Raw genomic sequence first — 17,626 nt, 5'->3', positions numbered from 1 at the left:
TTCTCTTTTTTGCCTACGCACTGGTTCTCATTCATGAACACTGAGTCTGTAGTCTGATCCCGGTTCACTTCAGTCAACAAATGCACAACACTGACGCCACAGGACAGAGGCTAAATAAAGAAAAGGTTAATGTGCTGTAGTCATTTTAGGTATGCATCATTTACTCCATGATACCATATCTGTTTCCAAAACAGGCTCACCCATTAGCTAGGAGTCATAAAACAAGTGTGTGTGTGTGTGTGTGTTTGTGTGGACTTGTCTCTCAGTACGTTTCTATGCACGGTTTTCTGTGTTGGACTTCTGTCCTTGTCCCAGTATACAAGCACCAGTGGGGAATTAATTCACCTTGTGTCCACCTCCGCTTCACTAGGTGTCAAACGCCCTGTTTTATCTTGTTGGCATTAAGCGGAATCTGGTTTAGCATGTAGCTATTTATTAGCATGGCAAGCTAAGCTAGGTTGAAAGAGTGCTTCACTTTGAAATCAAAAGGCATCAGATCAAATCAAAGTGCATACGGCACTAGATAAAAACCCAACTGGAGGATATACATAAACCATTAAACTCTACAAAGCTGATATAGGTAACTTTAGGGCATAAACCTGTTACTATGACATTAAAATTGATTGCACAGTGTATTGGCAATATAAGAATGACATCACCCACACCTTATTGGTCACTGATAAGCCTTGCTTTCTCAGCTGATTCAGTTTTAACACATAACACTGACTCAATTCACAGGCTGTTCCTTCACACTGACGTTTATCAGCAGTGTCACGTACAGTACGCACCTGTTGCCCTGAGCCATGACACGGTGTTGTCTGGAAACATTTCCATCAGAGTTCATGGAATACAAACGTGGAACGTGGTACGTTTTGTCTCCTCCAACCACCTGCACCACAGGGCAAAGTATTTTTGAAGTCTCCAGTCGAGAGATAAAGACTCGTGTCAAGAGTCATGATATTTAGAGCTATGTTAATCAACTACAGAGAATCTCCTTCCCTGCAAAACCATTAATGGAAGACAGACATAAATAATGTATATCGTCTTAAGCATTTACCAGAATGTATCATATATAATGCAGTGCACACATAAATAGGATTTAAACACTGATTATGGGGGGAAAAAATACAAGCATAAGCTTCTTTTCTTAGCGCAGCGGGCTGAATAAACATCTGAACTATGGACAGATCTATATGTGCTTTATTATAAGGATACTTTTATACAACACTTGAGTAAAATAATGGTTTGAATTGAATCAGGTTGTACTGTCATCATATGTTTCAAGAGAAATAAATAAATAAATCAAGCTCTCGTTCTTATTTCCATTGCAATGTTTATGTGGACACCAACAGTCTGACTATTGCCCTTATTCTGGATAAAACATCAAGACTTGTTACTGACTATGACTCACTTCAACATTACATCCACTACTGTGACAACTCCAATAGGATGTAATCTGATTACGACTGTACTGTATATGTATATATACTGTATAGTTATACATACTGTATATGTCGACATGATATAACTGAGTTCCTCTTTGGGAAAATGTTGTTAGCCTATGGTCTTGATTAGGTTAATACTGAATTACATGTAAACACATAAGTCTGGTCCTGGCCAATGGTAAAAAGAACATCTGACCATTTATTAGTGATGCTGGTGTGGTTGTAAATGTGTATTATGTAGAACAACACTTAGACACCGTATGCAGACATTTTGATTAAACTTACATACTGAAAATCTAGAAGAACTTAAAAATCCCCAATCCGCTTGTAATTAAATAGTGTTCATACGTGTGCTTTGGTTAAAATGCCTCGTATTTGTCATCTGCACAGAAAAAGCATTTTCACACCAGACCACACATGCTACAATAAGCGCCCTTTTTAATGTGCACCACTTAAAGAATTCACTGTGGTGCGTCATATAACAACATATAGAAAGATAAAGTAATCCGTTCTTCACGTGCATAAAAAGACTGTGTGTACAGTAAAGGCACTTGTTAACATGTGTGAGCCTCTGAGGTAACATTAGTGTATTCAACTGTGGCATGCAATGGGGAACTAGAGTCATGCAAACAAAGCGTGTGACCTCATAGATGAAAAGGAAAGTCAATTTAGCCTTACACATCTTTTCTTATTTAAATTATTGCTCATGAAAGTAAAAGAGTGGATGAGGGATGTTATGGGAAACACACAATCACAACAACATTTCAACATGATAATATAGTAGGTGGTGAAAAGCCGATTTCTTCTATTGCATGACCACTTCATCTGTGTTGATTGCACATGCATGAAATAGACATACACACATACAGTCCATATGGTGCACAGATGGATGCGGTTACATATTCAGTGATTGCGAGACCTGGCCTGCTAGGAGATGGGTGTGTGTGTGTGTGTGTGTGTATCGGTTTGAATACATAAATTCAACACATTTCTCCACACCTGGATGGATACAAAATACCCGTCTCTCTCAATCCGTCTCACTATCCGTCTGTTCAACACATCGGTGGGATTGTTATTGCTCATCGGTTACTCTTTCCTCCCTCGTCGCTCTGCTCTGTTGTCTCTCCTCTCATCTCTCAGGCACACTTCTAGGCAGAGATCCCCTGCTGTTTACTTTTAATGTCTCCCTGTGAGTCCTAATTGCATGCTGTGTTCTTACATGCAGGGTCACTTCTGATCCAAATAGTGACATGTGCATGAGGACCTCATGAAAAAGAAAAAGTCTCAAATTTAGACGTGCATTTGTTTTTTGTTCTTTTCAGCTCTTTCTTCATTTATTTTCCCTTTCATCTCTCCCAGCGTAAGACCTCTGAGGTCGCCCTTGGTGCCTCAGGGCACATCTCTCTCCTTCCTTTTTCATATCATCCCAGCTGTCCTTTATACCTCTGCATTTCCCCTCCTTCTTTTTATTCTCTTCCTATTTTTGCACCTTTACACTCTTTCAACTAGGAGACTATTGCTTTCCACACACCTTTGACACACTTGATTGATCCAATCACAAGTAAACAGCTGCAGGCGTGAGGAGGTCAAGGCTTCATTTGGCCACATTTTGCAATGCAAAAGTGCCCCGCCCACAGAGAAATGACACACAGAACAGAAGCACAGAGAATATTTGAACTCAGGCGCTGGGAATGTGATGAATGTGCTTATTGGAACACAACACAACAAGCAAACATTGACTTTTTTTTTTACAATTGGCAACGTTTTTATCAGCTAATTTCTTCTCGGTCTACATGGCTTCACATGGGATTTTAAAAATCCCAGGTATACTCGCTAATTTCAGTCAATATGGCATTAGAAAGAACTGAATTACTGTGTTAGTCTGACTAAAACTGGACTTTTAAAATATGCATAAATATGTTAACTAGATACTAAACCAGAAACTGTGAAGCTAAAAGGGAGCAGAGGCAGAGACACTTCATTCATTAAAGCGATTCTCCACTTGTGCTTACAGTATATAGGCTACTGGAACAAACATAGTAGTCCAACCTCAACTTAAACGAGTGTGAAAGAGGCTTTATCTGAGCCCCTCTGATTGAAGGTGTGACAGACTGAATGTAAAAACAATATGGATATATATATCGGAATAAAGTGGTTAAGATAAAAGCTGTATTTTAAATAAGGAAGAAGCGGCCACCACTAACAGAATAACTACAGGAGTAACCCAATCAGTCTATTTTGTATGAATTATACATAAGGCTGACCACATAGATGGCAAGGAAGACTGTGCCACATAATAAAACCCTGCCAGTGGGCTGGGAATAAATGCAGTCATTTCCTGTGCAGTTGCAGTTGGATTGTTTTCATTAAATGAAGGCAGAAAAAAACAAAAACGTTCAAATAAAATTACACTTCATTCTAAAAATGTGTAAATGACCCTGACAAAAACGGAGTTTCTGTCATCCACATTTCAGTTTATAGAATGTATAGAATTTAAGGCCTAAGTACAGATACAGAAAAGTATTTTTCATATTTAGTTGCTTGTATTGAAGCTGTGGTAGGTTGTTGCTGTCAATAATTAATCACGCATTGTGCAATCAAATATGGTGCGAAAGGTCTACCGTCTCCCTTTAGCCTCTTCCACACCTGTATATGGTATACCTGGGGGTTTTCTAAAGCCACTCAAGGACGGCGTGTGCCTGCGTGTGTGCTTGCACTCAGCTAAGTAAAAACTGAGCACATATTCAGACCTGTTATTGACTCCCTTTCTTCTTGTGCGTTCCATTAAATTCATAAAGTCTCACTGTGGTGAACGGTGGAGTGACAGGAGAAATGTGACATGACTGGAATTCGCTTGAAAAAGAATGTGACTACACACATGCACGGGAAATACTGAGGGTCACTGGAATAATACGGCTGACATGTACCGACTTGTTCACTGTGGGTGTGTCTGATATGTTAGTTTTCTCTCTCTTTCTCTCTCTGACGTTTGTTTTTCTAGGGTCAGAATGGTATAGAATGATGTGAACAGAAGCAGCTGAAATCAACGCTTGTGCCTTTACATGACACGTCATATGTCATACCATAAAAAGTACAGTACAATCTATAATAATCTTGGTTATATTGGTATACTCTAGCACAATGCATGCATCTGTACATACTGTTCCAGTGGGTAACCATTAAATGAATTATGTAACCGCCCTATAGGCTATGACGGTAACTATGCAAGAGACTCAGTGCCTCTCAGCTGTCGTGCCAACTAGTAACATATACATTTACATATGCTATATGCAGCACTTTGCCATGCAAATCCTCCCAGTCTAGCAGGCTGTGTGACTCACGGAGTGCGTGACGCAAAAGCTGACAGAGCATCCCAGAGAAAAGAACATATATTGCCATAATAACGCCACAAATGTTAGGATAAAAACGTCAGTCGCTCACGACGGGATTTGGCCATTGCATGTATAATGAGTGAAGGTGAGAGACAAGATCATTTATTTCTTCAGAGTCAATATTCACCATGCATAATGAATGAAAGCTATAGGACACTGAAGCACCCTGACCGTCTCCTAATCTTAATGCTTCAGTGACGCTGGAGCTGCAAATGCTAATGCCATGGCTTTGTTTTGCTGATGAAACAGTGTGTTGTGTTATCATGCTGCTATACCTAACTGCAGTCACTAAATCAATATCCATGCCCATACGAAGATAATTAGCTTTTGTCATTCCACAGTCTCTCGGTCCACAGGACATATTAGGACAATTTATTCTTTTTAATTTTTCTTCCATTCTTTCTTCATAATTACACCAATGACAGCACAAGAAGAAAAACAAAGGGCTTTTACTCGCTTACTACATATAGATTATCGCAATATCGTACATTGGAACAAACCATTTCAGTTATCAAATTGTTCAAAAGAACAAAAATAAAATGTATTCTGAGGTCGGAGCTTGTGTTGCACCCACAGTATCCATCGCCTTTGTTCTCATCCAGCACCTCATTTACTCTTCAAAGGGATAGCAACACATCTGCCTATTACGAGGTGCCCAGGGCGCTCTGACTTGTGTTAAGTAATAACAACCAGTGACGTCAATGGCTCTCCGGCTGAGCAGGAAAGAGGGAGGGGGTGGGGGGGGGGGGTGGGCGTGGAAGGGATAAAAGAGGGAGGGAGGAGGGAGGCAGACATGTGTGTGAGCTTTAAATGCTGATTTGATCTCTGGTGTTCCTCTTTCAAAACATTATTGCAATGAATTCTCACTTGGAAATCATGTGATATCAACCCCTCCCTCGCTGGTTCAAGCGGAAGTGGTCTGTTATGCTCTGTCACACGTCTGTTGCCGAGTATATTATTTTGCATTTAAACGTGTGCGCTTATGTCAAAGGGCAACGGCAGAGTAGGACGCTGTCTGTCCATGTTTCACTGGTGATTTCTTTTTCTATGCACCAGCTTCTTCTCGTCGGGGTCAAAGGCCGAGGTGGGGAAGTGTTGAGCATGCACAGAGTGTCACGCAGGCTATTTTGAGTCCAACTGAACATACTGTATACATGAGGTAATAATTCAGCTGCCAATCACATTATCTGGATGTATACTCTGACTTTAAGAAATGGGATTTAGTACAATTGAAATCAGACTACCATGTCTAAATGTATTTTAAAAGTCCGGCTTTAGTCGGACTAACACGATAATTTGTTTTTTCGAACACCGTTTGAATGTTCTAAATGTGTTGGTTGGCAAATTTGGGCACGGTTTTCTTGTACCTTCTCAGTGAAGGTCTATAAGAAGGTCTATGTTGTATTTCCTTATAGTGCAAACAAGCCGTTCAAGCCCTCAAGAGTGGGATTTTCATTAAACCTGAAAGTGAGCCGCAACATTTGGTAAATTACTCATTTAACGTCATTTCTCCCTCTGCTCACATTAAAAGCATAAACTGAGACTGAAGGCTGATGGGGGATTAGCCTCAGTGACAGAAGTGGCAGGGAGAGGAGGATGAATTAGAGGATTACACCCTAAGACAACATAGCAGTCTTAATATGGCTCATTATGGCTGCTGACCTTGCTCTGTCGGGTGATGTCTATCTGCTGGAAATAAGCAAATGGAAGCACACAATGTACACACACTACTGCCAAAGCACACACTGTATGTTAACCAGCATACAATGCAGCCACCAGAGAGAGTCTATAAGACATAGGTGTGATCTTGGAGGTCATGTGATGTGCAATTGTGCTGAGCTGTTTACAGTGAAAACAACCCACAAGGCCTTGCCAGGACTGTGGTAGTCACAGTGTTGTTGACACTTGAATCACTCTCCCACCCACTTCCACTCGCTGTGAATCTGAATCCATGGGGCAATGTCAAAACATATAACCTCTCCTCTATTCTTCCTTGCTCATGTAGAGCGATCCTCACAGCACTTTCCATGCGAGCCCTTTGGCACACATTTTACAGCTCACGCTGAGCACATGACTCTGCTTGGCAGGCCTAAGTGCATGAAGAATGTCTGAAAGTCCTAACAGTCAGTGGGCCTACACAGACCAGCAGCCCTCTCCTTCACTGTTACAAGACCAGCTGCTGTGGTGACAAAAATAAGGCTCTTACAGTAGATGGATTCCCATCAGCGTGTGTTCATTGCACATTTAGGGACATTTTAAATCTTGAAATATTCTGTAAATGTTTTTTCCACTTTTTAAAGTGGAAAATAGGCACAATGATAAAAGGGAAATGTGTGTAATTGCAGACAAAACAGATTTAGCAAATGGTGTTAAGAACCCACATGACAGTAAAGCACTCGCCCCTGCTTCCACATTACACTGCATTGAAAAATTGGCATATATGGTGGATGAGAGAAGTACAGTATGTACACTGATGAGGAAATGGACATGTCAAGACGACCCGCTCAAGTTCAAAATGGGAAATAAAAGTTATTTAAGGGGCCGTGGACTGTGGTTGTTGGTGAGAGATGAGCTGCTGGGATTTTTTGTTCACACATAACCATCTCTAGAGTTTACAGAGAATGGTCTGAAAAAAAGAGGAAATATGCAGTGAACAACAGCATTCTGGGTGAAAAAGTCTTGTTGATGCCAGAGGAGATTGAGGAGAATGGCTAGACTGGTTCAAAACGATAGAAAGGTAAAAGTAACTCAATAACAATGGTATGTGGAAGAACATGTCTGAATATATGTCAGATTCTTCCAGTTTCAAAAATGAAAGGCCAGGAAGTAGCAGTTTGCCACCAGGGGGAGACTCCATTGGTTGTAAAAAATAACTCAATTTGAATGAAAGTAAGGGAATAGGAAATAATCCTAATCCTGAAACCTTTTCCTCCCAATTTCAACACCAGTTTGAGGTCATCTTCAACAGTACATGATGTCACTTTTGTAAATGATATTCCCATTTAAATGAAAACTGTGTGATTGACAGCTAAGAGTGTTGTTGATGAGTTTCTGTTTACAAACACTGCCATGGCTTCAAATAGAATAGAATAGAATAGAATAGAATAGAATAGAATAGAATAGAATAGAACAGTACAATACAAATAATGCAACTGCTGTATGCAGAGTTTATAGCTATTGCTAGTTTGCAACTCTTGTCCCTATTGGGCTATTACATGAACAGTATATAACACACATTATCAAACACATTAAAACTACACTCAAATACAGAACTATGTGCTAAAATGACACAACATTAAAATGTAAATGCAACGACAAGTTGAACTACATGACACACAATAACGTCCCTACAGTGAACCTTGGAGCAGATGGACTAAAGCTGCAGCAGGAGGCTACAGCATGTGTCACTACTGACACTTTTATCAAGATGACACAAACAACACGGCACTGTTTGTTTGTTGTGGTCCAAAAAAAGAAAGAAGGAGAAACTCATCTCTCCTCCGATTGTAAAGTTGCACTACCATAGTGCAGCGGTGACTTCATACCATGAACATATACTTTAGTGTGTTAGTGCTCTTTAAATCTGGCAACAGCGTGCGTTCAGCCGAGCAATGACGTGCGCAGCCTGCATCAGCACCTTGGATACGGACACACCATTCACCGTAGGGCTCCTGCCCCGTATTGGACCAATCAGCGCACGTGTTTTTTGGACGGCATTCCGCACCACCCACACTGCTGCCAGCTGTATTGTTCCGCTGTAGGGAATCTCTCAGGCAACATAGATTACATTCACCTTTTTTAGTTGGCATGTCACGCAGCGCCCAGCGCAGCCTATACGAATAATAATAATCATCATCGAAATATGTATAAACGTGGTTGTAACTGTGTAACTGAGTCATTTTGGTATTATTTACGTGCTCTACGCAGACAATAAAATGCCCAACACTGGTGTTTAAGGGTATAATTTAAGAGAATGTGACTGTCACTTACTGTTTGTGATGTAAAAGTGAGGTTTATATATGATTAAATGTTCTTAAATATTTATAAATGTTGGTTTGATGACATTTTAAGTCGAAACAGGGTGTCTTAGTAAACACCCCAGTCTCTGTATTCGGCATTAGTCGTTCTTGCAGCACGCTGTCAGCACAGATCTATATGTTATCTGTGACGTAAGCGCTCGTCGCAGGCGTCTCTCCCGTTTCTCAGAATTGCACATCTTTGACTGACACCTGAGCTCGGCCAATGGGCGAGCGAGTTCGGCCTCACTTTGAGGGCGGGACACTGCCGCTGGACCAATCGCAGGCGCTCATATTGTTTTGACCTCTGAAACCGCATCACCGCCTACCTCGTGCCAATGGCGGAGGAAAACTATAAATAGAGGCGCCGCAGAGTGCGAACCGAGACGAAGTTGCAAAACTCCCGAGGTGGAGGGAGCTACTCTGCAAGCCTGCTGACAGAAAGAGAAAAGAAGAATAAGAAAATAAAACGCCAAATAACCTTAAAAATAGAAACCGAAGCAAACCGTGAACGCCAATCCTCCGAAAACTACACGTACTGGAATACTTTTTTGTAATGTTGATATTATATTGTCTGTGAAGAAAGTATTTATACTTTTTTTTCTATTTGCACTGACTAACGGTACTTCAGAACTACTGAGAAACCTTTATTTTTTACTAAAAAAGTAAGTACTGACCGCTGACTCGTTTGTGTAGTAACATTATAGTCTAAAATGTGTTTGCTGTGTAGCTCTGTTCATATTTACTAAGCTGATTTGCTGCGTCAGCCCCGTTAAGTTAGGGAGGGGTGTGTACTGTATGTGTTTGTAAAGGCTGAGGCACGTACGTGAAAAATGTTTGCTATGTGCTATTTTCTTCTTCTTCTTACTTTCACTGGAAAAAGTAGTCCCACAGAGACCCGGAAGTCCATATGCTTCGGTCATGCACTCGCTTGAGCCCCTTTTAGTTGATAAATGTTATTTTCTCGTGTCTCTGTGTGTACATTTCTGTTTTTAGCACGACTACAGTGAATTTTGTCACAACATATCGTCGAAGCTTTTCTAAGCGATGAACTGGGACTTGTAGCCATGTCGTAACTGTCATGAATCTTCTACACGTTGCTGTGTTCGAGGAGGAGACTGTGCATATTGCAGCCTTTTTGCTAATAATAATGACGTTTTTATTTAGATTTGTTAACGTAGCTGTCAAATTTCAACGAGGGAGACTTGGCCAAAAAGCCTCACTATTTTCAATAGGGATAGAACAAACCCAGTTCAATTAAGGCATCGATTTCTAACTGACATTTTTTTTTAATGTATACTATAATATTTTTAAGATTTCAACGGTTAACTGGTTAACACAGCACAGCCTATCTTGAATTTGTGACATGCCCTATTATCCAACACTTGGTCGAGTGTTTATGGACCAAACATAGGGATTTACGTCCTATTTTTGTGTTGCGTATAAAGTAGGAAGCGATCCAGACATATCCAGCCCCAGTAACACGATTATCCGCTTTAAAGGAAGAAAAAAACGTCACCAACTTATTGCCATTCACTACTGAGGAGACACTCCCTCTGTTTTTCTAATTCTTTTCTTGCCGTTTCTGTTAATTTAAAACAACAATCTCGCAGTGGTGCTCCTGTCTTTTGCTGTATGAAGTATTATGTAACCGCATTATCGAGTCCTTGTTAGAGATTTATGCTTTTACAGTGTTTTCTTTATCACAGACAAGCGATTTATATGCACAGGTCAGAGTCGGAGGTCTGATCCCAGATCAGCTGTCTCTATATAATTGTTATATTTTATATATATATATATATATATATATATATATATATATATATATATATATATATATATATATCTCATCTGCCATATGAATCTGCCATATGAATCCCATGAAATATGAGATCACAGCAAAGGGGACATAATAACATGGCAGCTCTGTGTACCTCCTTTTTTTTATTTTGTCGAAAGAGATTAGATAAATCGGTTTTGATTATGATGCTCTTAAATAATAATTCAATTTATTTATGCTGTTTTGAGATTTTGAGAAGAATTCTTACAATTTGTTTTTCTCTTCCAACTGTTGCAGGAAAAAATTATCACACCCTTTGGAAGGACACCATTGCTACGCAACCAGCACTTTTGATTTTGAGCCTGTTTCATCTGAGTTGTATTTGCTTCTGCCATCTGCCTGGAGAGCATCTGTGTTGCCAACCACGGATAAGCAAAGCAGAACCAGTGGACACATTCAAGGTCATACTCAACTGTTCTCCACACACCTGGTATTCTTCAGCAGTTAGCTATGCAGCTTGAGATCCAAGTAGCTCTCAACTTCATTATCTCATACCTGTATAACAAGCTGCCAAGGCGACGGGTCAACATTTTTGGCGAGGAGCTAGAGCGCCAGTTGAAGCAGAAGTATGAGGGACACTGGTACCCAGACAAGCCATATAAAGGTTCAGGATTCAGATGCATTCATGTAGGAGAGAAGGTGGATCCTGTGGTGGAGAAGGCTGCTAAGGAGAGCGGGCTTGACATTGAAGATGTCCGCAACAACCTGCCCCAGGACCTCAGCGTGTGGATTGACCCATTTGAGGTGTCCTACCAGATTGGAGAGAAAGGGCCTGTGAAAGTGCTATATGTTGATGACACCAATGATGGTGGAGCTAGTAATGGTGGGCTTGATCTTGACAAGGAGATCAAGAACAGCTTCAATCCTGATGCACAGGTCTTCATGCCCATCACTGAGCCTTTGAATGCCTCTCCAGGCTCGAGCTCGCCATCTCCTCCCTTTGGCCACTCGGCAGCAGTTAGCCCCACCTTTATGCCACGCTCCACACAGCCGTTAACCTTCACAACAGCCACCTTTGCTGCCACAAAGTTTGGCTCTACTAAGATGAAGAGCAGTGGACGCAGCAACAACAACAACGGCTGCAGTACTACTGCAAACAAGGTGGCACGCACCTCTCCCACCAACCTCGGCCTGAATGTGAACAGTCTCCTAAAACAGAAAGCCATCTCCACCTCCATGCACTCGCTGTACGGGTTGGGCCTCGGAGCACAGCAGCAGCTTCATCAGAAGCCTTCGGCTCTTTCTCCCAATGCTAAAGAGTTTGTGTTCCCCAGCCTGCAGGGCCAGAGCAGCCAGAGTGCTCTCTTTCCCGGGGACAGCTCACTCAGCCTCAGCCCCCTGCAGTACAACAATGCCTTTGACATGTTTGCGGCCTATGGTGGCCTTAACGACAAGTCCCTTATGGATGGCTTGAATTTCAGCTTGAACAACATGCAGTATTCTAACCAGCAATTCCAGCCAGTTATGGCCAACTAGTACATGCAAAGGTACTACATAAGCTACTACTTTACATAGAAACGACCAGAGATGATGTGAGGGTGAAAACGAACACAAATACACATTTTGAAAATGAAAAAAAAAAAAACGTTAACAAGAAAAAATATCAAGGATAAGAGGAAAAGGTGACTTGTTAACTGTTAGCTCCATGTTACAAGTCTCAAAGCATGAGCCCGAGGGTGAATTACTTTGCCCCCTTGAGTTATACTTATTTTTGTTTTTCTTAAAAATGAAGCTTGTAGTACAAGATGTCCAAGCTTGGTTACCTAAACCTCAACATGCATCATTGTCATTTCTTTTGCCAACCAAGCACAAAATATTTTTTTTATGTGACTGTTTCAAGATACTTAAAAAAGACAAAAAAAAAACAAACAAACAAAAACACCACAAGTCATGGCCTCTTTCAGTATTTAAACAAAACTGGACATTGCCAGTTTTCAAGAAATTGGCGAAAATAAGTGGGATTTCCTGGTCTTTTTTCTAATTGTATAATTTAATTTAGTACAGAGTTTGTAAAATATCAGAGTATCTATTGTTTCTACGACATGGTATTGCATTTATATCTTTTTACTACTCCAGTGATCTGTGATGGCTGCAGCAACTTTATGTTTTCTTTTTATTGAAATTATAAAATGAATCATCTTTTAAAAAAAAAAAAAAGAAAACATTGACTATTCTAAAGATTGTGTACAGAATATTCCATAGTGGTGGGATTTAAGAATATTTGCTTTTTTGAAAAACATAAGAGTTGTATTTTCTGTTAAGAGTTTAAAGATTTTTGCTATATTATGGACAAAATGTAATCGTATATTAATTTTGTACCTACATTGTGCAATACTTGATAAAACAAACGGTATAACAAAGTATTCTGAGTCAGTGTCTTACATGTTAAGAGGGACTGATAGTTTATTAAGTTTGTATTAAAAAGGCTTAAAAATGATCTCACTTGTTCTGTTCGTCATTGGTTGTCGTGGTTGGGCTGATGTTTACTGGTCTTAAAAGTATTTTAAAGAACATTATGCTGAGTAATATAGCGTTTTCTAACATGACGGGGCAAGTACACTGTTCTGTGCTAAATTCAGGAGAATCAGGTTTTTCCGGAGTTTACTCAAATGCATTTCAATTCACCTTTGCGGTTGGTATATCAGTAGCGAACAGTTAAAATGTTAATTATATAAGGATTAGAGTTAGAGTGGTTTCAGGTTCAGTTTCTTAAATGACTGAAAAGTGATGTTGCAACACATTTCTTTTTTTCCTCTTGTCAGTAACCCACAAGTGTCACCACAAGCTCTCGGCTTCATTTGATCACACTGCACAGCATGTGTTTAACAGTTGCTTTTGGCCAAGTGTCATTACACACATATGGATGCTGGCAGTGCTGTGATGTCAAATCTGATAACCTCCCCGAATGAGAACCCGGCCTCATATGTACGACATGACCGACCGACAGCAAAGCTATTAAACAAATGTCAGAGGCATAATGTACACGGCAGAAACCATGTAGTGCATCTGTAGAAGACGGATGTTTAAAGAAAACAGGAACTATACTATACCATTAAAGTGCCATTACGTTTAAGGGAATCTAAAATAATCATCTGCATAATTAGGCTGTCTAACTTGATGAGAAATGGGTCAGATCGACACCCTCTTAGGTGGGAATCTAAATACTAAAACCCTACCAGCTCCACGTCGCTGTTCTTCTGCACTCTGGCCTGCGGTCAGAATAAAAATGCCCCTCCTCCTGTTCAATCGGCAGAGACATTATCTGTAATAATAAAGCAAGTCATGCTGCACTGAACAGGGTGTTGGAACATGTGCATGAGTGAGTAACTGAGTGCCAAGCTGGTCAGTTACATTTCACCCAGTGTACGCGAGGATGTGGCCTGTTAATGGATAACTGGCCCGTGTTTTATTTGCTTTTTTTAAACGAAGGGGAGAAGGAGATCCAAATGTGCAGACGGTCAGAGAGTATTGAAAGAATGTAGAAGTCGTTAAACCATCTTAACTTTCTGAATATGCAATAATTGAGCTGTTTAATGTAGCAGTGTAGTAAATGGTGGCAAATGTAACTGTCGGGTCTGTAGCTTAAGAAATAACACTGGAGTAAAGTGATTATTTTTTTTCCAACAGTGAGGTTTGAGTACTGAAGTCGAGAGCCAGGCTGTGTTACTCATGAGAGGCTGTTGGGCTGAATCATGCCAGTGCTGGTTGACTAAAATCACACTGACCCTGCTGGTGTCTCATGTTCCCTCTGGAAATGGCTCACCATCACTTGTCTGTCTGCCCGTCCCCTGATACACTTTGGACTTGATGGGCTGTGTTACCGAGTCTGGTGGGAGTGAGTGTGTGTTTATCCTGAATGCATATACGATACCTTTGATGGATTGACATTTCCTTTTACACGCATGGATCCACCTCCCTGTTTATCTATGTTCCCTTGAATCTGCAATTGCGGCTTTACACAATATGTTATCACAGTATTATTATTATTATTATTATTATCGTCCTTGGAATATTAAAAAGGTTATGTCACCTTTCAATTATAAGGAAACTTTGGTTCTTCAAATCCACCAAAGCATTTGAAACTAGGGAGGCTGATGAGTGATGGTATTTATTTTATAATAAGTAATATGTTAAAAAAGTAGGCAGCAATTTGAATGTTTTAGGTGTTTTGAACACAATTAACAGGTTCCTTCAACTTTCTCAAAGCAGCAAAACTCAGTCTATAATTAACATTTTGCCATGGTAATGTTTTTGGCCATACTGCCCATCTCCACGCTGGAAAGATGGAGACAGGAGAGAGACATGTGGAGGACACGAACCTTACCCAGTGAGACGAAGCTGAGAGTGCGATCGGGAAAGGAAAGAAAACCAACGAGCGACGCAGGCTTGATGAAAAGCAGAGGGAATATGATAAGCATTGCGCAATGAGAGAGGAAGAGTGAGAATGAAATACTGCCATTGCCATTATTGGAACTAATCTGGTGCCAAGCGCCACCCTTAGTACCCCCCTCGCCTGTCATAAAAACAGGTGGTGCTCAACTCAGCTGGTACCAGCCAGGCGACAGGACCGTATGGTAATGTCACCCTCCTCAGCAAAAAAAAAAAACAGTTAATGGCTTTTCAGTCCCTTGCCTGAGTCCAACCCCTCACCCCATCTATTTCTGGAAGCACGCTGGAGCTGATTGAGCAACGATAAGCCGCGGGGAGTTGTGCTTTCCTCTGAGCACTACTTCATTACACTTTATCGTTTTTCTCACAGGAGGAACGCGCGGGATTTAGAGCCAACATGGATGCCGTAACTGAGTCTGACGACTTATTCGAAAAGAAAAATGTTTGAACAAAGAGGTGTGACAGTTGAGACTCTTTAAAAATCTTGCCTCGAGCTCACATTAAGGTGAAGGATAACATGTGTTGACTGCACTCACTGTGGAAGCTTAAGTGACTATCAAGGGTATTGACACAGTTACTCACACCCGTTTGGAATACATGAGCTGTTGCTGGTAGGCAGACAAGACTCCGTTTACATGATTTAGAACGTGTTCCTGTGCTCGGTGTGCTTGTGCTTGTTATATGCACGTATGGATCTCGATCTCTTTTCGTAGTATTTGACTTTCCCCTCGTGTGGACACATAATGTACAGAAATGTTGATAGTGGGAGTTGTCCTTTTCACACTGATATCCTCAGCAGACACTCGTGCACCCAGCCCTTTAAACTGCGGCTGCTCTTATCTGCAGAGGGAAACCAAACACAAACACAGTGCAGGGCCTCCCTCCTCCTCCCTCCTCCTCCCTCCCCACACGGCTCAGATACTTTTCAGTTTCCATTGCCGTCTGTCACACCACACCCTTACCTGCCCCTTTCATACGTGGAAGGAGAAGGGTGGGGGACAGAAACTACCAAAATGGGATCATTGCCAGTGTGTAAATCAGCTCTGCTCATTAAAGGGAAAACTTTGTCGGTGCATGATTTTTCGGTCTTATCGTATCACACGACTGTTATGCTGTTGTTTTGTCTGGATTTAGTTGTGATCACGTCAGAGTTCTGTCACAGCACGCCACATCTCTAAATGAGCTGGATTTAGAAATACACATTTTGTTTCATCTTTAAAAAAAATAAAATAAAAATACACACATACAGCATCTCAATATGTCCTGGATATAGTAGCTGTGTTTCTGGAGGTAAGGGACTTTGTTATTCTAACCAACACGCAAGCTTTTCTCTCTGCAGTTGTGAGGAATTGAGCTGCTTCCAACCGTGTCCAAGCGACATGAATCAGACTCATCTTGTCAAGTGGAGATTAATCAGCGTGGCGCAATCTGCAGATCTGTGGCATTGGAAGTGATGGTGAAGCAGGGGCAGGTGTGGAGGGTGGACTGGACACCTGCTATTCATCACCTTGTAGTTTGTTTTCAAGTGACAGAGAGAGAGAGGGAGGGGGGGGGGGGATACTATAGCAACAAAGCAAGCTTTTCATGTTCCTAAGGGCCCGTGCACACGAGAATGAGTTTAAGGGAATCCGCAAGTTCTGTGTCATTTTGGCTTTTTATGCACACAGAACCGGCATTTTGTGAGTCCAAAAATCCTATGACACAAATATTTTTATGTGACTTTTAGAACGATGATGTCATAACAATAACTCTCTTTTGCTCCTGCATTCGTTGTCGCTACTTTTGTCGTCTTCTTCTTCTCGTGTTCGGAGATCGGTTGGCCTTTTTGCTTAATGATATCTTTTCTTTTCTTTCCCTAAGTCGTCCTGGCTTAGTTAATTCTGTCTCTGTGATTGTACATATTGTAATATGTATACTTACTTACAAATACTGTGGCATCGTTACAGCGCCATGTACAGGCCTGGCATATGTACTACAGCGCTTAGACGTTTTTCGGGGGTCGGGGTTACGTGTGGATGAAAACGTTTGTTGTTTTAAGAACAAGAAAGAAAGAGACCAGAGAGGAAGAATACTCACATACACATGCATTAAAACACATGAAGCCATGCACACAAACAAAAACTAACACAGTGCATCTTAAATAATCATGTCCTGAATTGAGATGCTTTCTTCTTCTCTGTTGCAAATATATATATATATATATATATATATATATATATATATACATATATATACATAAAATATATAGCACTTTCATGATTAACATTTAGCCTGGTTGATGAATGGCCATAGAGCTTCTGACTTGCACCTTGCAGTCACGGGGTGCACGTGTTGTTCCCGTTCTTTCTTTAACTGTGAGTTTCAGTGCAGGGACAAACTACTTTTGCATATTTTCAGGCTCTAAAAGGAAACGTTTTTTTTTCCCCCTGTCTGTTTAAAATGTGTGAGAGTAGGATTGTTGGCAAACACAGCTCGTACTCACATAGATCAGTGGGACAGGAAGGGAAAACATGCAGTGATAAAGCCATCTCTGTATCATTCGCT

General features: G+C 40.8%; 1 protein-coding gene across 1 annotated transcript; it reads left to right on the top strand.

Annotated features, from left to right (window-relative positions):
* The first annotated feature begins 9,227 nt into the window (after positions 1–9,227).
* Positions 9,228–13,130, top strand: tob1a (transducer of ERBB2, 1a). Its single transcript, XM_058654530.1, has 2 exons — positions 9,228–9,518; positions 10,931–13,130. Exon 2 carries the CDS (start codon positions 11,144–11,146, stop codon positions 12,167–12,169), a length of 1,026 nt encoding a protein of 341 aa, XP_058510513.1. The 5' UTR covers positions 9,228–9,518; positions 10,931–11,143; the 3' UTR covers positions 12,170–13,130.
* Positions 13,131–17,626: the final 4,496 nt, after the last annotated feature.

This window comes from Solea solea, chromosome 16, assembly GCF_958295425.1.
Source record: "Solea solea chromosome 16, fSolSol10.1, whole genome shotgun sequence".
NCBI classification, from domain to species: Eukaryota; Metazoa; Chordata; class Actinopteri; order Pleuronectiformes; family Soleidae; genus Solea; species Solea solea.
This window is presented reverse-complemented; position numbering and strand designations above follow the sequence as displayed.